Source organism: Crocuta crocuta, unplaced genomic scaffold, assembly GCF_008692635.1.
Source record: "Crocuta crocuta isolate KB4526 unplaced genomic scaffold, BGI_CrCroc_1.0 scaffold197, whole genome shotgun sequence".
Classification (NCBI taxonomy): Eukaryota; Metazoa; Chordata; class Mammalia; order Carnivora; family Hyaenidae; genus Crocuta; species Crocuta crocuta.
The window spans coordinates 12421278-12444925 of NW_027532002.1; the positions used below are offsets into that span (position 1 = coordinate 12421278).

Genomic DNA, 23648 nt, shown 5'->3' on the forward strand with positions numbered 1-23648 from the left:
CCGGAATGCCCTTTAACTTCACCTCATCGGAGTCCTAGGCCAAGATACGTACCCCCCAAGCTTTCTACCACCACTAAGCCATTTCTTCCCTTTCTACCGTGTTCTCTACTCTGTTCACCATCTTTCTGACCTGCATGACTAGTTATATGCAATCACACTACGTGAGAATTTCACATGTGAATAAGACCACCTGGCTTATAATTAAAGTTTACTAAAAACAAATTTCAAAATTTTCACATGAAAAAAGCAATTTGATATCTTTTTGCCAAGTGAAAAGAGTTCCAGATTAGGACAAAACCAAATATTTATCTACAGAATATGTCAAAATAACTTACCAAAGTCCACACACAGCCAGTCATCAGCATCCTTCCCTTCAATCTTAACATGAGGCTCGCTCTTATATTTCAGGTATTTGTACTGGGAAAAAAAAAAAAAAAAGACAGGTTATAAATTAAAGAGGGAGGATGGAGCAAGTCTTGGTTCTCACTGTTCTCACGGAAGATGGTCTATTGGCATAATTTTCTTGAATTTGAGAACTAACTCATTCCTCTTAAGTGTACCCCATAAGAAATAACTTGGGGAAACTTTCTCCCCTTAAATCCTACCTACCTCTTATACCTCTGAATCCTCCTGCCCAAACCCTTCTGAAAGGGCCATCAGATTCATCCAAGGTGATGCCTCATCTCTGAGGCAGAGAGGCCCAAGCTCACTCAACATCTGGTCCTCACCTGTATCAACCACCTTCATGACAATGTTAATTGGGTTTTACCATCCCGTGTCTCTCTTCCAACTAGGTCTTATGACTGGTCTAAAACAACAGAATACTAATATCACATAAAATATACTTAAGTCAAAAAATATTACGAGACAAGGATATTATATGATGATAAAGGGTGAAATAACCCAGAAAATGTAACAATTACAAACATACACCAAAAATCAGAAGTCCTGGGGCGCCTGGGTGGCTCAGTTGGTTAAGTGTCCAACTTCAGCTCAGGTCACGATCTCATGGTTCGTGGGCTCGAGCCCCTCATCAGGCTCTGTGCTGACAGCTAGCTCAGAGCCTGGAGCCGGTCTTTGGATTCTGTGTCTCCCTCTCTCTCTGGCCCTCCCCTGCTCTCTCTCTCTCTCTCTCTCAGAAATAAATAAAACATTAAAAAAAAAATCAGAATTCCTAAACAGCAAACAAACATGGAAAAAACTGAAGGGAGAAACAGATGACAACACAATAATACAGACGTAATACTCCATTTTCAACAGTAGATTAAAAAAACAGAAAAGATCAATAAAGAAATAGATGACTTAACACTAGAAACTATTTGGACCTAACATTAAACACCATTCCACCCAACAACGGCAGAATACACATTTTTCTAAAGTGCACGTGTAATGTAACATTCTCCAGGTCAGATCTTGTGTCAGGCCACCAAACAAGTCTCGATAAATTAAGGAGACTGAAATCACAAAATATATTTTCTGATCACAATGAAATGAAACTAGAGATCAACAGAAGGAAAACTAGAAAAGCCACAAAAAAAAAGAAAGAAAGAAATCACAAGGGAAATCAGAAAAGCTCTTGAGACAAATGAGATTAAAAACACATCAAAACTGGGGCACCTGGGTGGCTCAGTCAGTTAAGTATTCAACTTTGGCTTAGGTCATGATCTCGCAGTTTGTGGGTTTGAGCCCCACATCGGGCTCTGTCATGACAGCTCAGAGCCTGGAGCCTTTTTCAGATTCTATATCTCCCTCTCTCTCTTACCCTCCCCTGCTCACTCTGTCTCTCTCTCTCAGAAATAAATAAAAAACATTAAAAATTTTAAATTTTCTTAAAAAAAAATAAAAATAAAAACACATCAAAACTTAATGGGATGTGGTGAACGCAGTGTTAAGAGGGAAATTTATAGCTAAATCCTTTCATGAAAAAAAAAGTTCCCAAATCCCAAACCTAAATTTACACCTTAAAGAACTAGGAAATGAAGAACAAATTAAACTTGAAGCTAGCAGACAGAAGGAAACAATGGTAAGAGAAAACTAAAATTGACAAAACTTCATGAAACCAACATTTGGGCCCTAAAAAAGACAAAATTAACAAATCTTTAGCTAGACAAAGAAGACCCAAATAACTAAAATCAGAAACAAGCAAGGGGACATTACTAAGAAGTAAAAGGGATTTTGAGTACTATGAACAAGTATATACTAGCAAATTAGATAATCTAGACAAAATGGAAAAATTCTTAAGAACACAGAACTAAGACTGACTGAGATTGAATAAGTGAAAACCTCCAAACATATTATCTCAATTTTTTTAAAAAGGGGAGGTGGGGGGTACAAAGAGGGAAAAAAATCTCCCAACAAAGAAAAGCCCTGGACCAGACTGTTTCACTGGTGAATTCTACCAAATATGTAAACAAAAGCTAATACACATTCTTCTCAAACTCTTCCAAAATACTGAAGTGGGAATACTTCTTAACTACCATTACCTTGAAACCAAGGCTAAAGACACTACAAACTATGAGACCATTATCCTTGATGAATACTGATGCAAAAATCCTCAATGAAATATTAGCAAGTCAAATTTCAACAGCATATTGAAGAATTATACACCATGACTGAGTGAGCCTTATTCCTGGAATGTAAGGATGGTTCCACATGAAAATCAATCAATATAATAGACTACATTAACAAAATGAAAAAAGACACAGGATCATCTCAAAATTATGCAGAAAAGCATTTGACAAAATTCAACACCAATACAAAGAAACTACCTCAAGATAATAAAGGCCATGTATGAAAAGCTCAAGCTATTATCCTACTCAATGGTGAAAGACTGAAAGTTTGTCCCCTAAGATGCGGAATGTGCTAAGAATGCCCACTTTGGCCACTTCTATTCAAGGCAGTTCTGGCCAGATAAATTGGATCAAGGAAGGTGGGGGTGGGGAGGTACCAAATTGGAAAGGAAATAATAAAACTGTCACAGGGTACGGACAACATGACTTAAATGTATAAAACCCAATGGTTCCACACACACAAAAAAAAACACCCTGTTAGAATAAATGAATTCAGCAAAGTTGTAGTATACAAAACTAACATGTCAAAATCAGCTGTGTTTCTATACACTAATGAACAACATGAAAAGGAAATTAAAAAAACAATTCCATTTACAATAAAATCAAAAAGAATACAATACTTAGAAATGAACTTAACCATGGAGACAGAAGACTTATACCCTGAAAAATACAAGATACTGCTGAAGAAATTAAAGACACCAACAAATAGACTGGTGTCTGTATTCATGGACTGGAAAATTTAAATATCGTTAAGATATCAGTACTACCCAAATCTATCTACAGATTCGATGCAATCCCTATCAAAATCCCAATGACTTTTTTTTTGAGGGGGGAGGGGGGGAGAAGTAGAAAATTCCATCCTAAAATTTATATGTAATCTAAAAGGACCCCAAAGAGCAAACAACAATCTTGAAAAGGAAGAACACAGTTGGAGCGCTCAACGTACTGATTTCAAAACTAACTACAAAGCTACTGTAATCAAAACAGTGAGCAAGATAGACTTATGGAATGAAAGAAAGAGCCCATACAGTCAAATGATTTTCAACAAGGGTGCCAAGTCCATTCAATGGGAAAAGAGCAGTCTTTTCAACAAATGGTGCTGGGAAAACTAGATACCTATATGCAGGAGAACAAAGTTGGACCCTTATTTTACACCATCTACAAAAACTAAACTCAAAATGGATCTAAGATTTAAATATATGACCTATATTTAAGGCTTAAATATAGGAAAGACTTCATAAACAGTGGAAAGGCTTCATGACATATGACACTGAGTTTGGTAATTATTTCTTGGATAGGACACCAAAGGCACAGGCACAAAAACAGATAAACTGCATCTTATCAAAATTAAAAACTTGTGTGCATCAAAGGACACTATCGACAGTAACAAGACAACCTACAGAATGAGAGAAAATATTTGCACATCACATATTTATTTGGAGATTAATATACAGAATATATATAGAACTACAACTCACAACAAAAACAACAAAAACCTAACCTGATTAAAACAAAGGCAAAAGACTTGATTAGGCATTTTCCCAAAAATATACAGATGGCCCATAACATATGAGAGGATCTCAACATCACTAACTGTTGAGGAAGGGCACAGCAAAAATCACAGTGAGCTGCCACTTCTCACCCATTAGTTTTACTACGATCAACAATCCAGAAAATAAGAAGTATTGGCAAAGATATGGAGAAAATGGAACCCTTATGCACTGTTGGTGGGAGTGTAAAGTGGTGCGGCCACGACGGAAAAGATCATATGAGGTGGTTCCTCAAAAAATTAAAAGCAGAATAACCATGATCCAGTTATTCTACTTCTGATATTAAAAGCAGAGACATGAACAGACATTTCTATACTCCTGTTTATAGCAGCATTATTCAGTCTCCAAAAGGTGGAAGCAACCCAAATGAAACTCGATGGATGAATAGATAAAATGTGATATACACACGATAAGATAAAAAGCCTTAAATAGAAGAAATTCTGAGAATGTCACAAGATGAACCCTGAAAACATGCTAAGTGAAATAAGCCAGTCCTAAAAGGACAAATAGGGTATGATTCCACTCACGTGAGGGACTTAGAGTAGCTGACTTCATGGAGACAGAAAGCAGAATGGTGGCTGCCAGGGTAGGGAGAGAGTGGGAAATCACGGTTTCATGAGTACAAAACTTCCGTTCTGCCAGATGAAAAACATTCTGGAGATGGATGGTGGTAATGCACAATGAGGTGAATGTAACTAATGCCACTTCACACTTAAAAGATGGTTAAAACGTAAAACCTCTCATTCTTTTTTTTTTTAAATTTTTTTTAATGTTTTATTTATTTCTGAGAAAGAGACAAGCAGCATGAGCAGGGGAGGGTCAGAGAGAGAGACACAGAATCCGAAGACAGGCTCTAGCATCTGAGCTAGCTGTCAGCACAGAGCCCGACGCAGGGCTTGAACCCACGAACCGTGAGATCATGACCTGAGCCGAAGTCGTACACTTAACCGACTGAGCCACCGAGGCGCCCCAAACCTCTCATTCTTCTTATATTTCTATGTCCAGTGGTCACTTCTAAGTCTTCATCTTACTCGGTCCCACTATTACATGTGACAGAGACCCTGGGACTGTCTTATAACTCTTCTCCATGCCACCTTGGTTCTCTTTCCATCTCTCCAACTACTCCTCCACTGGAATCTTCCTCTGCTTTGCCATAGTGCACCAGGGTTCGGTTTCCAGTCCCCCGTCTTGTCCCCCGTCTCTAGACCATCCTAGCTATTGTTTCGGTCTTAACTGTCTTTTCTATGACTGATTGCCAACAAGGTCAGAGAGGTTATGTTCTCCTTGTAGAGAGTTATCAGAACTGGCTAAAGGCCTCCAAGTATATTTTCTTCCGCATTTCTGATTCCTATTCAGTCCAGTTAGAAAATGAACTGCCTGGGGCACCTGGGTGATTCAGTCAGTTAAGCATCCAACTCTTGATTTTGGCTCAGGTCATGATCTCACGGTTTTGTGAGTTCGGGCCCTGTGTCGGGCTCTGCACACTGGTTGCGCAGAGCCTGCTTGGGATACTCTCTCTCTCTGTCTCTCTGCCCCTCCCCTACTGTGCTCTCTCTGAATCAATCAATAATAAGTGCATTCCCCTTCCTCAACTAGGCCTGTGAGTTTGTTGGGTAAAGACTAGATCTTTTTATCTTCCCAGTACCCAGCACAATACTTGCAAACGCTGGACACATTCAAACATTTGCATTAAACTATAGGCCGGCATGGTCCAACAGAGCTTTTCTGCAGTTACCGAAACATTTTATAGTTGTGCTGTACGATGTGGTAGCCATTAGCCACAAGTGGCCACTGCACACCTGATATATGGCTAATACAACCGATGAACTGAATTTTTAATTGTAAATTCTAATTAGCCACACGTGGCTTGTGGCTAGCACAATGGACAGTGCTGCTCTAGAAATCCCCCTTGGGTTATACTGTCTTCTAGCCTGCCTCAAAGTATTTATTTTTATTTCCATTTTTATGTACTTCTTTATATTTTTTTATTCATTCATCATTTATTTATGACAAGAGACGAGAATTAGAAATATCCTGACCCATCTGTCCCCATTAACGTTCACTATCAACAAACATAAAACGCACATGGACATTCTGAGAATTGGGGCTTCTTACATAAACCTCACACAGCTTTACTTTTTAAAGTGTTGCTCCTCAACATAATGCACTCTTCCGCTAAGTTAATGCTTCCAAAGAGGAAAGAAAGCATCCTACCATTTTCACAATGTAGTAGGCCATGGCATGTAAGTGTCGGGTGGAAGTTCCACTACCAATCACAAAGTAATCCGTATATTTCAGTTCTGGAGGAACCTTGATGACGCAAATGTCTCTTGCATTTTCTTGCCTCAGAAGTGAAACCAGCATATCGATGTCAAACTTGGGACCAGTGTGATCTGAAATGCACAAAGATTAGCTCGTGTCAGGTGGCCAAGGAGAAGACACCGTATGCACAGAGATGCAGCCGCTAACAATGAAACCGCTCCTCCATGGGGGTGTTTAGATCTAAAGTGTTTTGAACAACAGCAGGCCCAGACCCCCTGGAAATTAAACCTATTGTTTCACAAAGCACTGCTCAACTTCACGGGAAGAGTCCTCAGGTGACACAGGGCCATCATACATCCTTTGCCGTTGCCATTTGCAATAAAACCATACATCTGCAACAAATGATTTTCTGTTCACTAATACTTGAGGAAATGAGCAGTACACCTCAAACACACACAGAGCTACAATTGTAGCTCTTAGGTAGTACCCGGACCACAACCTTCACTTGAGAGATGAAGAAAATTAGTCCTCATAGAATTAATGCACCAGCCCCAAGCCAACCAATGAGAGCTAAAACTTTAACGGTGATTTTCATTTTGAATCCTCAAGTTTTTCTTATAAGGACATTTGGGTTATGTAGCAACTGTTATCTGTGCAGACTTAACTTTTTTTCTGTAGAGATGTGCATATTCTGTTCTTTACCTCGGAGTATTAGAACTTGTAAATTTATAGCTTTCTCTTACATTCTAAAACTGATTCCCAGGAATCCAGTGTCTAAGTCCACTAAGACCTCTCCCTCTCACACCCTAACTTTTCACAGATGTGCTCGACTTACAACCACTCAAATCCCTAAAATCTTGCAATAGAGGGCTTCAATTGGCCGCGTCTCCTATTAGCGATTCTTAGGCACCTCTTAGACCCAGTCCCTAGCTCTTCCTCAAAATCCTCACGCCCTAACATTTTCGCCAAATCCAATTCTCGGGAACCCTAGGAAGAGTGTGAAGGGAGCTGAGGACGGTGAGGTTGTGATGCCACGGGTACAGTGCGGCCATTCTGACGCCTGGGGTTTTGGAGACGTCAGTTCGTCTCCCGGCGTGTTAAACACAAAGTTGGCGCCAACATCTGTGAAATCCCTTCCAGCTCTAGAGCTGTAGGAGTTTTGTGACTCCAAGAGAAATGCATAAACGGAGGAACCCAAAGCCTCCTCGCTGGGACCCGGCTCCCGGCTGCCCGGAGGGGTAGCCGCCGCCCTCCTCCAAGCTCGTACCTGCTGTGCCTGACTCCGGGTGCCCCTCACCGGCTGCCCCCTGAGCCCGCTCCTCCAGGCCGGGTCGGCCGTGCAGGCCGCGAGCGTGGTCGGGAGAGAGACAGGCCCGGGGAAGCGCCGGTCCCGTCTTAAGCCACCCCGCGGCCAGCAGCCCAAGCCGGGACCCCGCGCCCTCCGGGGGCCCAGCTCCTTGGGAAAGGGCCCTGCACCGTAGCAGCGACCCGAGTCGCCGCGCCACACGACTGCCAGGGCCCATGGCTGTCCCCGAACGGCGATTCACGGGTCGGGTCTTAATGGAGCCCGAGCAGGTTCTTCGGCTTTGGATTGGCCAGGCCAATGCGCCAAGGCCTGGAAAATTGACGTAAGGAGAGTGGGCGGGGCCATGACCCAAAGGCGGGGTCCGTGGGCGGAGTCTGGATCCCAATTGGGACGCGTGTGACCCGGAAGGATTTGTTTGGGATGAGGGGTTGTAGGAATCTAAGGACTAGTACTTAACTGCCCACTCCTGCCTTGCCCTGAGACATAGTGCATTGTACTACGTTGTCCTCTGCTTTTTTTTTTTTAATCTATCTTCCTTCACTGCAATGTACAGCATGAAGGTAGAAAGTTTTGTTTTGTTTTGTTTTGTTTTGTTTTGTTTTGAACTCTTGTCTCCACAAAACCTAGAATAGCTGGTACTGAGTGTTCAGAAGTTACCGCTGTTGATTATGATGAAGGACAGAAGCAGAAAAATGTTTACATTTAGCCCAAAAGACTGACTATAGCCTGTATAGTTGTGATGAGTGAAATGTATACTGGTTGCTACATTCTGGTTGCTACACCCTACATAAACGGTCTCATGACTGCCTGTACCTCTCACCCATGGTTAACCTGGCTGACTGATAGCAGCAGAGAAATCTTAATGAAAGTAGTTCTATGAGTAGAAGTTCAAAGAAGACATTTATGATGTACTACTCCCTGTACATCCCCTTCTCCACCTCCAGTACTAAGCATATAACCATCAGCTTCATACAGCAAAAGTGAAGCTCTTTCTGCCCAAATCCTGCCCTCATGCTTCTAAATAGAGTTAGTAAGTTGCACTGTAAAACAGTTCAAGGATCCTTTCTTGATCATCGTGCTAATGATGCTGCAAAAATTATGCTGGAATTAGGACATAAATACCGATTACCAAGAAAAGTATCAAGATTCCCTAGCAAATTTGAAATCCCATGAGGAAAATCTGTTATTCTGGGCTCAGGTGGGATGGGAAGCAGAGATGTAAAGGACCATTTGGAAAACGTTCTTAGCAGTTCAGCCCTTCCTCTACACTCCCTGTATGGTGGTGTTTAGGCCAACGGCCTGCATCGTGGTGCCCACCTCTGTGAGAACAAGGAATGCAGTATTAAAAGAACAGTGTTAAACCATAGGGTTTAAGAGCTGAAAGAGACCCAGGGAGGAAAAACCATTTACCCCTGGCCAACCTGAAGCTAGAAGCCATTTCTGAAATCCAGCCCTGGTAATTTTTGAAAGCAAAAGACCAGTAGAAACAGGCAAATATCCCAAATGCCTGGAAGAGTGCCAAGCATACAATAGGTACTTCAAATTCTTGACACGTTATTTAATTTCTTTTACAGACAACAAAACAAAACAAAGCAGAACTCCAAGCACTAATTTTGGAGAAATTATAAATTACAAAAACTAATATAAGTACCTGTGTGCACCATCCCAGATATTTACAATTGCTTCAATTTACTTTTGAAAATAGGAAGAATGAAGTATTACAGATAAAAGCTAAAAGTCTCGTCCTCTTCACTTCCATTTCTCCATAGGCTTGGGTTTGGTGTTTCTCCTAGCTTTTGCCATCAGTTCCATGTTACTACCCTTTTCTCTGAACAAACCTGATTTACTATCTGTATTTGCCATCTCATTTAATGGATCATCATCTCCTCAAAAATATCCTAAGCTCTGGGTTGCATTCACTCCATGATCTCCTTGCAATAACTAATACATTGTCAAATACTGCTTATGCTACCTCCGAAGGTTTTTTCTTTCTTTATTATTGTTAATTTTTTTTTTAGTGTTTATTTTTGAGAGAGAGAGAGCAAGCAGAGAGGGGCAGAGAGAGAGGGAGACTCAGAATCTGAAGCAGGCTCCAGGTTCCGAACTGTCAGCACAGAGCCCAACACAGGGCTCAAACCCATGAACTGAGAGATCACGACCCGAGCTGAAGTCAAATGGTTAACTGACTGAGCCACCCAGGCATCCCACTGTTATTTATTTTTGAGAGGGAGTGGGAGGGAGAGAGGGAGAGAGAATCCCAAGCATGCTCCATGTTCTCAGTGCAGAGCCTGAAGTGGGGCCCAAACCCATGAATCATGAGACCAGGACCTGAGCCAAAACCAAGGTCAGACTCTTAATTGACTGAGCCACCCAGGCACCACTCAAAGGTGTTTTTTTTTTGCTTTGTTTTTTAAATTCAACTTCTGGTCTTTATTCTCACTCCCTCAGTCTGAACCGCCATTCACTCTTACCTATTTACCAAGACAGACTCCTTCCTGGCTCTCCCGTCACCAGTCCATCTCTACTTTTTCCATCCTTCGTGCTGCCATGCTGTCTACTAGAATTATTTTAGCCTCATCTGCTTCTTGCTGTTTTCCAAACACACCTTCAGTGCTGAGCTTTGCACATGCTATTCCATTGTTTAGCGTGCCCTTCTTCCACCAGTTCACGTGATGAACTCTGACTCACTCTGCCAGACATACTTCAGATATGAACGTATCTCCCCACTCTCTCAGATGGTCCATCGTGTGAGAAGACACCGACAGTGCTCTGGGATGCCCTGAAACCACAGGGTCAGTGCTCCATCTTATTGCAGGCCTCAAAGCCCCCTTTAGGCTGGATTCCCTGTCCTTACAGCATGAAGAGCATGCCAGACAAACCAACACAAAACATCTGAGAAAGCATGCAACACACACCTGTGCTCCAATGGGAGCTTGGGGGAAAGGAAGGTCGTGCCTTACCCCTACCTCTGCAAAAGACTGAGTCCTTAGTGCTCCTCTTCTCTTTAAAAGAATTTGCTCCCCCTTCCGATTAGGAGGTTTACAAACAGGAGGACAAAACAATTTTTATTTTTATTTTTTTTAATGTTTTATTTATTTCTGAGAGAGGGAGAGAGAGAGTGTGTGTGAGCAGGGGAGGGGCAGAGAGAGAGGGAGTCACAGACTCTGAAACAGTCTCCAGGCTCTGAGCTGGCTGTCAGCACAGAGCCCAACGGGGGGCTCGAACCCATGAACTGTGAGATCATGACCTGAGCCAAAGTTGGACGCTTAACCGACTGAGCCACCCAGGTGCCCCCAAACGATTTTTAAATAGAAATACATAAACGTAGAGTAACTATAACTAATGGGATTTGTAAGAGAGAGAACTTTAATCCTAGCCCTTCTCTCTGCATGGTCACCTGAGGGCAGAATTAGTACAAAGAGAGTGGGAATCTGGGGGAAAGGATGAAACTTAAATGAGGCAGGAATATTCACCCACAACTGTTCAGTGATGGAATAAACTGCCCTATGAAGTCAGGAAGGACAGCTGAGTCTGGAAAGTAGTGGTCCCAACTTTTTAAATTTTAATAAGCTTTTGTTTTAAAATTTGTGGCTCTTTGAACATATGCATGACAAAAAGCTGCTATGAGCTAAGCAACACTTTTAATTAAAATTATATTGAATTGCAATTAGCATCTACATCCATTTGCTGTGGAAAACATGTTTATTTTGTCCAAAGACAATGTTTGATCCATATATGGATTTGAGGATCCTTTGCAACCAACAGGAGGCTCATGGTTTACACATATATAAGAAATTAATGCACAGAATCAGCCAAGGTTGGACCTGATAAACTTCTCAGTCTCCAAACTATATGAATTCAATCAATACCTTTTTTGTTTTCCCGAATATTCTTCACACCCAATGTGGAGCCCGATGCGGGGGCTTGAGCTCACAACCCTGAGATCAAGACCTGAGCTGAGATCAAAAGTTGGTTATTTAGCCAACTGAGCCACCCAGATGCCCCTCAGTCATCTGAGTGACCGCATCTCTGTGACTGCAGCTTCCCACTGTCCTAACTTCCCGTGAAGCCTCAGGAAACAAGTTTGGGAGCCTTTTGACTGAGGCCGACAGGAGGCTCCTAAATTAACACCCCAAGGATGTTATTAGGGCCTATAATCTTAGGAAGTCCTTTTAGTCATGGACCCTGGTTAATTTATAATTCCCAGATCCCTCAGTAAGCTGCTTTAACCCTCCGTTCTCAGCACCTCAAAGGTAGAGATTATCAAGCCGTCATTCCCCCTCTGATTCTGCCTTTTAGAAGCAAGCACAGAATGAAAACAAAATCAAAGCCTAACAGCAGATGGCCCTGTTCTCTAGCAGGGGCATTTTGTATTCCTGTGGACCCCACTAATGGGTAACATTCCCCCACCCCCAAGTCTACCTCACGTAGGAAGGAAAATCTGTGAAAAAAAAAACTCGTGTTAACTAACATTAACGACACAGTGTTGACAAATATTGTCTCTGAAATCATAGATTATGAGAAACTGTTTGGAATTTTCTTTCTTTCTTTTTTTAAGTATTTATTTATCTTTGAGAGCATGTGAGCAGGGGAGGAGTAGAGAGAGAGGGAGACAGAGGATCCAAAGGGGGCTCCACAATGACAGCACAGAGCCCAACTGGGGGCTCAAACTCACAAAACATGAGATCATGATTTGAGCTGATCATGACCTCACTCTTGCCGGAGGCGTCAGAGGCACATGGGTCATTTCACACTGAGAAGCAGTTTTGATAACTCTCCCCTCACCCCCAGTACAACACTTCAGATAAAAGAGTTTTCAGACACAACTCTCCACATTTATCTCAACTTTACGTTTCTAGGGAGCAAGCCCCTTGAGTCTCCGTCTCAGCTCTACTGGTAATCAGACTGTGACATCCCTAATGGAACCTAAAACTACATTACTAACAGAACATGGTTTTTCCCCGGACCCCATGAATCTTCTGAGTAATTGAACTGCAGCTCCATGGACTTTCTCTGGTGGCATTAAATAATGATTCAGAAGCTCTGTGGCCCTTTTGACCCAAAAGGTATATCAGAGCTTCACCCCTCGTCAACAATACCTTGTGCTGTTTTCTTTTCGTCAAAATCCGATTTCTGCCCGGCCTCTGATTTCTTCTGTTCAGATTTGTTGACAATCCAGTAAGGATTCTGTTTGCTTTTCCTTATAATAATCCCGGTTTTATGAATTTCCTCTATTTCATAATTTTTACAAGACTTCAGTAATTCTCAAGAGCACATGAGTGTAGCTTCTGATGCTAAAGTCCAGACGGCGGGTTCAGAGCAAACAAACTTCCTCCTCAGCAGACCTGGTTAGGTCTCTGCTTTGGGTTGTTTCCAGGCTGGTGCCGAGTCACTGCCATAGGATGCTGCCCAAAGGCAGTGAGGAGACACCTTACTGAGTAGTCAAGTTTGAACTTGGGATCTCATCCTTACAACTGCACAGTTTTAGACCACCCCTAAGGAAAGCGAGTGACAATAGGCATTCATGCCCACAACTGGAATACAACCATTCTCCTGCCTCTCTGGGCGCTTCACAAATCCATGCTGAATAGAAATTCTGAAAAATGTATATATGTATATATACAACTATTACGAACACTGTGGGCTGGTCCATTCAAGCCACTTAAAATACGGAGAAGCTTTCTTTTTTTCAGTTTATTTATTTTGAGGGTGGAGGAGTAGAGAGAGAGGGAGAAAGAGAGAATCCCAAGCAGGCTCCATGATGTCAGTGAGGAGTGCCACTCGATGCTTGATCTCACCAACCGTGAGATCCTGACCTGAGTCAAAATCAAGAGTCAGATGCATAACCGACTGAGTTACCCAGGCGCCCCCAGAGAGGCTTTCTTAGCTCCCTGGGGGAAGGTCTCAGGCCAAGACTAGCCATGATATGAGTGGCTTCTGGGGACACCACATTTTCTCCAAGCTCTTTCAGCCATTTCCTGCTGCGGATGCAAGAAGCAAGGTGATAACATCAAAGGTGTAATTACTTAGGGACCAATAACATTTACAGCATTTGATAGTTTTGTTATAAAGGCATGCCTCATCTTATTGTATTTCCCTTTATTGCACTTCTCAGGAAATGGTTTTTTTGTTTTATTTATTTATTTATTTATTTACTAATTGAAGGTTTGTGGTAACCCTGACTTGAGCAAGTCCATCAGCATCACTTTCCCAATACCATTTGCTCATTTCACGTCTCTGTGTCACATTTTGGTATTCTTGAAATATTTCAAACTGTCCCATTATTATTGTATTTGTTATGGTGATTTGTGATCAGCAATCTTCGATGCTACTATTGTGTTGTTTTTAGGTGCCACAAACTGCCTCCATCCAAGATGGCAAACTTAATAAACGTTGTGTGTGTTCTGACTGCTCCACTGACAGGCCACGCCTCTCTCTCATCTCTCCCCCAATCCTTGGGCCTCCCTATTCCCTGAGATACGATATTGAAATTAAGCCAATTCATAGCCCTACAACGGCCTCTAAGTGTTCAAGTGAAACCAAGAGTTACACGTCTTTCACTGTAAACCCAAAGCTAGAGGAGCACGTGGGTGGTTCAGTCGATTGGCCGTGTGACTTTGGCTCAGGTCATGGTCTCGCAGTTCATGAGAGCCTGTATTGGGCTCTGTGCTGACGGCTCAGAGCCTGGAGGCTGCTTTGGATTATGTGTCTCCTTCTCTCTCTGCCTCTCCCCTGCTCATGCTCTGTCTCTCTCTCTCAGAAATAAACATTAAACATTTAAAAAAATAAACCCAAAGCTAGAAATGATTAAGCTTAGTGAGGAACGTATGTCAAAAGCTGAGACTGGCTGAAAGCTAGGTCTCTTGTGCCAGTTAGTCAGTTGTCAACGCAACAGAAAAGTTCCTAGAAGAAATTAAAAGTGCTTTTCCAGTGAACAGGGGAATGATAAGAAAGCAAAATAGCCTTACTGCTGATGTGGAGAAAGTTTCAGTAGTTTAGATAGAAGATCAAACCAGCCACAACATTCCCTTCAGCCAAAGCCTAATCCAGAGCAAGGCCCTAACTCTCCTCAGTTCTGTAAAGGCTGAGAGAGGCGAGGAAGCTGCACAAAAACATTTTAAGCAAGCACAGGTTGGTTCATGAGGTTGAAGGAAAGAACCTGTCTCCGTAACATAAAAGTGCAAGGAGAGGCAGCAAGTGCTGATGTAGAAACTGCAGCAAGTTACCCAGAAGATGTGGCTGAGATAATTGATGACAGTGGCTACCCTAAACAACAGATATTCAATCTATACAAAACAGCTTTATATTGGAAGAAGATGCCGTCTAGGACTTGCATAGCCAGAGAGAAGTCAGTGCCTGGTTTCAAAGCTTCAAAGGACAAGCTAGGTCTCTTGTTAAGGGCTAATGTGACTGGTGACTTTAAGTTGAAGACAATACCCATTTACTACTCTGATGATCCTAGGGCCCTTAAGAATTACGTTGAATTTACTCTCTGCCAGGGCTCTGTAAATGGAACAACAAAGCCTGGCTGACAGCACCACTGTTTATAACATGGTTTATTGAATATTGTAAGCCCACTGTTGTGACCAACCGCTCAGGAAAAAAGTTTCCTTTTTTTTTTTTTTTTAATAACAAAGTTTTAATTTAAGGGGCTTTGGGTGTCTCAGTGGGTTAAGTATCTGACTCTTGGTTTCAACTTAGGTCATGAGTTCAAGCCCCGCATGGTACTCTGTGCTGACAGTGTAGAGCCTGCTTGGGATTCTCTCTCTCCCTCTCTCTCTGCCCCTACCCCGTGCTTTCTTTCTCTCTCAAAATAAATAAAAACTTTTTAAAAAGTTTTAGTTTACAATTCCAGTTAGTTAACATACAGTGTAATATTAGATTCAGGTGTACAATATAGTGATTCAACACTTCCGTACAACACCCGGTGTTCATCACAAGTGCCCTCTTTAATCCCCATCACCTATTTAACTCATCCTCCCACCCACCTCCCTTCTGGCAACTATCAGCTTATTCTTTGTAGTTAAGAGTCTCTTACTGGTTTGCTTTCCACACACACCCCTCCCTTTGCTCGTTTGTTTTGTTTCTTTAATTGCACCTATGAGTGAAATAGTGGTATTTGTCTTTCTCCGACTGATGCATTTCACTAGCATTACACTTTCTATCTCCACCCATGTCATTGCAAATGATAAGATCTCATTCTTCTTGATGGCTGAGTAACATTCCATTGTACAAATATACAATGGAATATTTTCTTTAAAGATAAAGAATATCTTCTTTATCATCAGTGGATAGACTGGGCAGTTTACATAATTTGGTTATTGTAGATAATGCTGCTATAAACATCAGAGTGCATGTATCCCTTTGAATTAGTATTTTTGTATGAAAAAGTTCCTTTCAAAATATGACTGCTCATTGACTGTCTACTGGTCACTCAAGAGTGCTGATGGAGATGTACAATAAGATGAATGTTGTTTTATGCCTGCTAACACAACATCCATTGTGCAGCTTTTGGATCAAGGAGTAATTTTGACTTGCAAGTATTATTGTTTAATAAGATATATTTTGTAAGGCTATAGCTCCCATAGATCCTGACTCCTCTGATGGATCTTAGCAAAGTAAATGGAAAACCTTCTGGATAGGACTGACCATTCTAGATGCCATTGAAAACATCTATGGTTCTTTGAAAGAGATCAAAGTATCAACATGAAAAGGGGTTTGGAGGAAGTTGACTCCAACCCTCCTGGACGACTTGGAGGGGTCCAAGTCCTCAGTGATGGAAGTAACTGCAAATGTGGTGGAAATAGCAAGAGAACTAGAGTTAGAAGTGGAGCCTGACGATGGGACTGAATCGCTGCAGTCAGTCTCATGATCGAACTTGAATGGAAGAAGACTTGCTTCTTATGGATGAGCAAAGACAGTGGTTTCTTGAGATGGAATCTACTCCTGGTGAAAATGCTGTGAAGATGGTTGAAATGACAACAAAGGATTAAGAATATGACAGAAACTTAGTTGATGAAGCAGCCTCAGGGTTGGAGGGGATTGACTCCAATTTGAAAGAAGTTCCACTGTGGGTAAAATGCTCTCAAACAGTATGGACTTCGTGAAAGGAAGAGTTCATTCATGTGGCAAATTTCATTGTTGTCTTATTTTAAGAAATTGCTGCACCCACCCCAACCTTCAGCAACCACCAACATGATTGGTCAGCAGTCATCAACATCCAGGCAAGACCCTCTACCAGCAAAAAGATGACAAAAAATTGCTGAAAGCTTGGATTATGATTAGTATTTTCTTTGGCAACAAACTACATTTAATCAAGGCATGTTATTATTTTTTAGGCATAATGCCATCGCACACTTAATCACATACAGTATACTGTAAACATAACTTTTATATGCACTACGAAAAAAAAAATTCATTTGATTTACTTTAGTGCAGTGGTCTAGAACTGAACCTACATTTTCTCCAAGGTATGCTTGTATGAGGTGAAGTACATTTTTTCGGCTAGCCACCCAAAAACATGAATCCAACAAGAAATAACATCTTTAAAATTTTTTTTAATGTTTACTTATTTTGAGGGAGAGAGAGACAGAGTGTGAGCAAGGAAGGGGCAGAGAGAGAGGGAGACAGAGAATCCAAAGCAGCCTCCAGAGTTGTCAGCACAGAGCCTAATGTGGGGTCTGAACCCACGAACCACGATATCATGACCTGAGCTGAAGTCACTCAACCGACTGAGTCACCCAGGCGCCCCAAGAAATAACATCTGTAACTGGAAGATAGATTTTTGTAGGAAAAGGCAAGGAAGTCAGGGCTTTGAGTTTCAAAACTCTAACAATTTTGAATAGAATGGCTTAAATTTCATTTCTACAAGGTTGTCCAGACCATACATGAGGAATGAAAAGGCTGCTAACTCATTCTTTTAATAAGTTATAAAGTTATATTCCAAACCTCTAGAAGAGAGGAGAGAAAAACAAATGAACTACTGAGATTTACCTGATTTTAGTTTTGCTATATTTGTTTCAGATCTTTTCCCCTTTAGACATGTTAGAGATCCAACTCAAGCCCCTTTACAATCTACCCTAATCCCATGTCTCTCTATCATTCGCTGTAGCCACTGCCCTGAATTTGATGTGTGCTATTCCGATGCATGTTTCTATTCTTTATCTCTTCATATATGCATAAACAATTTACAGTATTATTTTAAATGTTTTTAAATTTAAAGCTTATAGTCAGCTTAACTAATAAAACATGGCTAGCACTTTTGAAACTCCCTAGAGCACTTCATGCCTCTTCCTCAGGAACAACCACTGGGCTGAATTTCATATAGTAATTATTTTGCTTCTTTTCTATAGGTTTATGACATGTTTTTAGGCTTTCCCATGTGTTTAGTTTTCCTTCCTTTTGAAAACTTTATGTCAATGGTATCATATTCCATGTATTCTTTTGCAACTTGCTCTTTTCTGTTAATATTACATTGGTGAGTCTTTCTTCTTGGTGTTGATAGCTGTAGACTCATCCATCTTCACTGATGATTAGTATTCCATTGTGTATCACAAGTGATCTATACATTCTACTGTTGAGGGACATTTGGGTTCCTCATACTGTTCTGAATGCTCTTACCTTGTCCTTGGGAACACATACACAAGAGTTTCTCTGGAACATACCATAGGAGTGAGGTTGCTGGATCACAGGTATGTGCATCTTCAACTCTATCAGATAATGCCAGATTATTTCCAAAAACCAGTTCTGGTTTAAACTCCTAACAGCAAAGTATAAGTGTTCTGGTGTTCTTTCTTGCCAACACTTGACCTTGTCAGATTTTTTCATCTCTGCCAATCTACTAGCGAATGAAGTCTCATTGTGTGATGATTTGCAATTCCCTAACAGTTCTTTGTATAATGTAGGTACCAATCTTTCATCAGTTACAGGTACTGCAAACATAATCTTCCAATCTGTACCTTTCCATTGTGAATCAACTTTATTGAGGTATAGTTATATGAAACACATGTAATCAAGTTAAGCTTACAATTTGATATTTTACAAATGTATATAATTATGTAATTACTGCAGTTATGGTATAAAAAGCTTCCCTTGTGGGGCACCTGGGTGGCTTAGTTAGTTAAGCATCCAACTTTGGCTCAGGTCATGATCTCGTGGTTCAATGGTTCCAGCCTTATGGGCTCTGTGTTGACAGCTCAGAACCTGGAGCCTGCTTTGGATTCTGTGTCTCCCTCTCTCTCTGCCCCTCCCCTGCTCATACTCTGTCTCTGCCTCTCAAAAGTAAAAGATTAAAAAAAAGGTTCCCATGTCCCAAAAGTTCCCTTGTGACCCCAGTCAATCCTCTCCCCTCCCCTCTAGTCCCAGGCAAGCACAGATCTGCTCTCACTCACTATAGTTTTGCCTTTTCCTCAATATCCTACCAACAGACTCCTAAGTATGAGTCTGTTGAATATATGTCTCATGAATACATAACTCAGTATGTATGGCTTCTTTCCTTTAGCATAATACTTTGAAATTGATCCATGTTTCTCCACCTATCAATAGTTTATTCCTTTTCATCGTCAAGTAGTATTTCATTGTATGGTTGTAATGCATTTCTTTATCCATTCACTAAGTGATGGAAATTTAGGTTGTTACAAATAACATTATTATGAACATTTAAGTACAGAGTGTTGTGTGAACATGTCTCAATTTCTCTTGGGTAAGTGTTTAGGCATAAAAGGGCCAAGTCTTATGGTTATGTGTATATTTAACTTCATAAGAAATTGCCAAACTGTTTTTCCAAACAGCTGAGTTTTTTTCCATCTAGCACTTCAATCAATAGAATAGGAAAATTCTGTCATTTTTGTTTTTTTTAAACAAGAAGTTTGTGGTGTCTTTTTCATACAGAACTTCAAAATTGTAACATTATCCAATACAGCAATCTTTTTCTTCATGGTTGATGCTTTTGGGGATTTACAAAACCCTTCATCACTTGGTTCTTCATGTTGTGATTCTCTGATTTGAAATTTCTTCTGAGAGGATTATTAGATATTTTTTCCACAGAAAGGTCTTTTTTTTTTTTTTACATTTCCCCACAATGGTTGATAAGCAATGTACACTTACTATGTCTGATAATATAGATTTGCTGTCATTACAGAATAATGTGATGTGAAATTGAGGGTAAGACCTCAAAGTCCTCAGTTAAGAAAATTACATTTCATGTAATTGAAATTCTCTTAAGGATTCTTGTTTCTCAATAGAGTTCAGAATAGACTTGAACAATGCTTTAAAGCAAAGATCAGCAAACGTTTTTCTATAAAGGACTAAGTAGTAAATATTTTAGACTGTGCTGACCAGCGGTCTCTCTCCCAGCTACCCAATTTTGTTGCTTTCATGCAAAACCAGTCATCGACAATATATAAATGAATGAGTGTAGCTATGTTCCAATAAAACTTTATTTATAAACACAGAAATTTGAACTTCCTATAATTCTTATGTGGCACAAAATAATATTCTCTTTTGATCTTTCCCAAACATGAAAAAATATAAAAACCAAGTTTTGCCTACGGGCCCTCAGAGAACAGGCAGCTCATAAACTGTAGTGCACCAACCCTGTACTTAGACTACAATCCTCTTGACATCGCTGTAGGAAATCGGGTAATGGAATCCTTCACATTTCCCACAGTGGAGCATTAGACTTTAGAGTTCATCTAGTTTAGTTTCCCTCTCTTCCAGTTTATAGAGGAGGAGGTTCTAGTGCAGAGAGAGAAAATCACTGGTCTCACGCCACATAGCTAGTGACTGACAATGCCAGGCTGGAGATCAGGTTTCTTGATTTAAGTCCTACCTACCTTCTTCAACTCAGTTCCAAAACCTAAAAACTATATCCACAGCCACAAAATCCTTCCACCACTTCTCAACAGCAATTAATCTTTTTTTTAATCCCAAAAGGATTTATTCTTAAAATTAAGGACTTACCAAGCTCAAGTTCTGATATTTAATTTGTATCATTAAAACCTATACAATGCAATCATCAGTGACAACTGAGTTGGACATTTTGATTAGTGAGATGACATGATGATATTTGTGAATTATACAGAGAATTAAAATTGGTCATGTTCTAAAATATCACCAAGACACTCAAATTACAAAAAGCCAACGGATGATCTCCAAAGCGAATTTTTTTTCCCCAGAATTTCAAAAAGGAATGGCAGTTCAGTTATAAGTAGCAGTGGAATAGTTTCATAGATTAGACTAAGGTCAATGGGGGATTGACCGGGATGGGGGAGGGGCCCCCAGGCCAGAGATAAGGGCTCTCACTTCAGTGAACATCTGGAGCCCAAGCCCCAGGACATCAGAGTCTTTGTCTCTTATTCACAGCTGTGTCCCCTCCAGACCAGAGCCTGGAACATACTGGGGATAAGTAAATGATGGCTGAAGGATTAAATCAGTCTGCAAAAAGTAATCCCTGAGAACTGATCTCAGAATTTTTAGAGTACATATTCCAGCAGTTTTGGAATGCTTCTTTGTAAAAACCCTAAATGGATTCCTCCCTATCAGGAGCCTCATCAGAAGGTGGTCACCTTCATCCCCTGGATGACTGTCTTCTCATCTGCTCTTAGCCTGTCACTTAGGTCTAGAGTTATTTTCCATTCTGGATATAATGAATGCATTGAAAGTATTGCCCTCTAAACTCTTCAACAATTGGAAATTCAATGATGGCAACCAATGTTTATGAATGAGTTGGAAGTGTTCAAAGTGCAGACATTTATAAAAAGTCCTCGGAATAAGAAATTCCCAGAGTAATTTATTACCTATGCATTTCAATTTTCTTTGGAAGTTCTAATTCTCAGCAAACATTAATCAAATCATCCCACTATCTTTCAGGTTATTTCCCCCATTTTACAGATAGTGATTCAGCAGAAGTTAAATAACTTGTTGCCAAGGTCACGTGGCGACTATAAATCTAAATAATTCATGATTTCAGCCCCCTCTTCTGCCATTTCTTAGACTGGAATGGAGGGACTTTTGATGAGGATTTCCACTGGCTTCCTAGGGGACCGCGTATTTGCTGCTCTCTGATACCCCCTATTGTTATGATAAGGGAAGAGTGGATCTCAAGACCAGTATTTCTCAAAGTTAGGTCTTGGTGCAGCAATATCCGCGTCACCTGGGAATTGGTTAAAACTCCAGATTATGGGGCCCTACCTCGGAACACTGAATTAGAAATTCTGGGGGCATGGGTCAGCAGTCTGTGTTTCAACAAACCTACAAGTGATTCTCCTATAACTTGTTATTCCATTTCTGCTTTAGGAACTAATGTCCTAATCATCAAACTGATAAAGCCTCTTCACATTGTTTGTGTCCTTAGACCTCACATGGAGGATATACTACTATGCCATATACAGTGCCTTCACGTCCATTCGTTCTTTCTGGTGGATTTGGAGCAGCCCTGCGAAGTAAGCAAGGGAAGGATCACATGTCCATTTTATAGATGAGGAGACCAGGGCTCAGGAAAAGACAAAACTCTTGCCCAGGCCTACTTAACTCTAAGTGGCAGGGCAGGATCCAAATCCAAGTCTTCTATCTTTATAGCCACGTACGTACCTTTTCAAGAGGTCCAGGACCTCTTCACTTAGTCCACAACAGGGTTTCTGACATCTACGTCCAGATACCATGGGGTGCTTTGTTGTGGGGTGCTGTCCTGTAGATTCTCTGGCCTCTACACACTAGATGCATCCCCACCCCAACCAAGACAACCAGAAATGTCTCCAAATATTGCCAACCCGCCCCCGTCCCGAGGGGCACAGCAACCTTTGGCTGAGGACCACTGACATAATTGGAGAAAAATTTCACAATCCATGTTCTGCAAATTTTGCATTCTTTGGAAATGATTTCAGAATAAAAACAGCTTCTTTTTGGCCTCCAGGATATCTATGAAGTGAAGGAACTAGATTAAATGCTGGTGTCCACCAACTGCTTCAGAAAATCTTGACTACTCCTCAAGAAAATTAACAATAATTCTACCATATCATTTGTTATCTGTTATGCATTCAAATTCCCCTCAGCTGTCACAGGAATATCTTTCATAGCTGTTTGTTTGTTTGTTTTAATGCTAACATGCAGTCTAGATTCCTAAACTGCTTTCGGTTGCTGTGTCTCTTCGGTCTTTTTAGTTTAGAACATTAATCAACAAACTCTGGCCCATGGGCCAAATTACCTACCACCTGACTTTGCAAATATGCTTTCACCAGAACACAGGATGCTCTTTCATTTACATATATGATCACGTTTGTGTTGCAAGAACAGAACTGAGTAGGTACCACAGAAACTGTATGCCCATGAAGCCTAAAACATTCACTACCTAGCCCATTACAGAAAAAGTTTGCTGATCTGTGACCTAGAACTATCCTCTTGCCTTTATTTACTTATTTATCATTATTTTTTAACACAATTTATTGTCAAGTTGGCTAACATACAGTGTATACAGTGTGCTCTTGGTTTGGGGGGTAGATTTCCATGATTCATCACTTACATGCAACACCCAGGGCGCATCCCAACGAGTGCCCTCCTAAACGCCCATCACCCACTTCCCTCTCTCCCCCACCATCTTGCCTTTATTTTTAACATAATACCAACTGTTCAGAGTCCAGAACAATAGCTCACAGAAAACTTTTTTTTAGATTTATCTGATCATATACATTTATATATTAAATTTATTGAAGTTTAACATACTCTATATATTTTAAAATATAAAATATTTATGAAATTATCAGTACTCCATGGGGCAGCATTAAATAACTTTTTATGTGTCAAAACGATAATGCAATAGAAAGGTGAAAAACAAATTGGAAAAATAATTATTATTCCAAGACCTTATCTCTTTTCAGACTTTATTTTTCAGGAAGGAGAGAAAAAGAATGCCTTGTCTGACATATGGTAGATAGTTTTAGTTACAAATTGAGGTAAAACCCTTAC

General features: G+C 40.7%; 1 protein-coding gene across 1 annotated transcript in view; it reads right to left on the minus strand.

Annotated features, from left to right (window-relative positions):
- The window catches only part of MALSU1 (mitochondrial assembly of ribosomal large subunit 1), a 9677-nt gene extending 1730 nt beyond the window's left edge, over positions 1-7947 (minus strand). Inside the window, exons 1-3 of the mRNA XM_077775379.1 lie at positions 7650-7947; positions 6335-6513; positions 336-417 (exon numbers count right to left, since the gene is read on the minus strand). Of these exons, the coding sequence (XP_077631505.1) occupies positions 336-417; positions 6335-6513; positions 7650-7905 (517 nt within the window). The 5' untranslated portion in view covers positions 7906-7947. The remainder of the gene's footprint in view (positions 1-335; positions 418-6334; positions 6514-7649) is intronic.
- Between the last annotated feature and the right edge of the window lie 15701 nt (positions 7948-23648).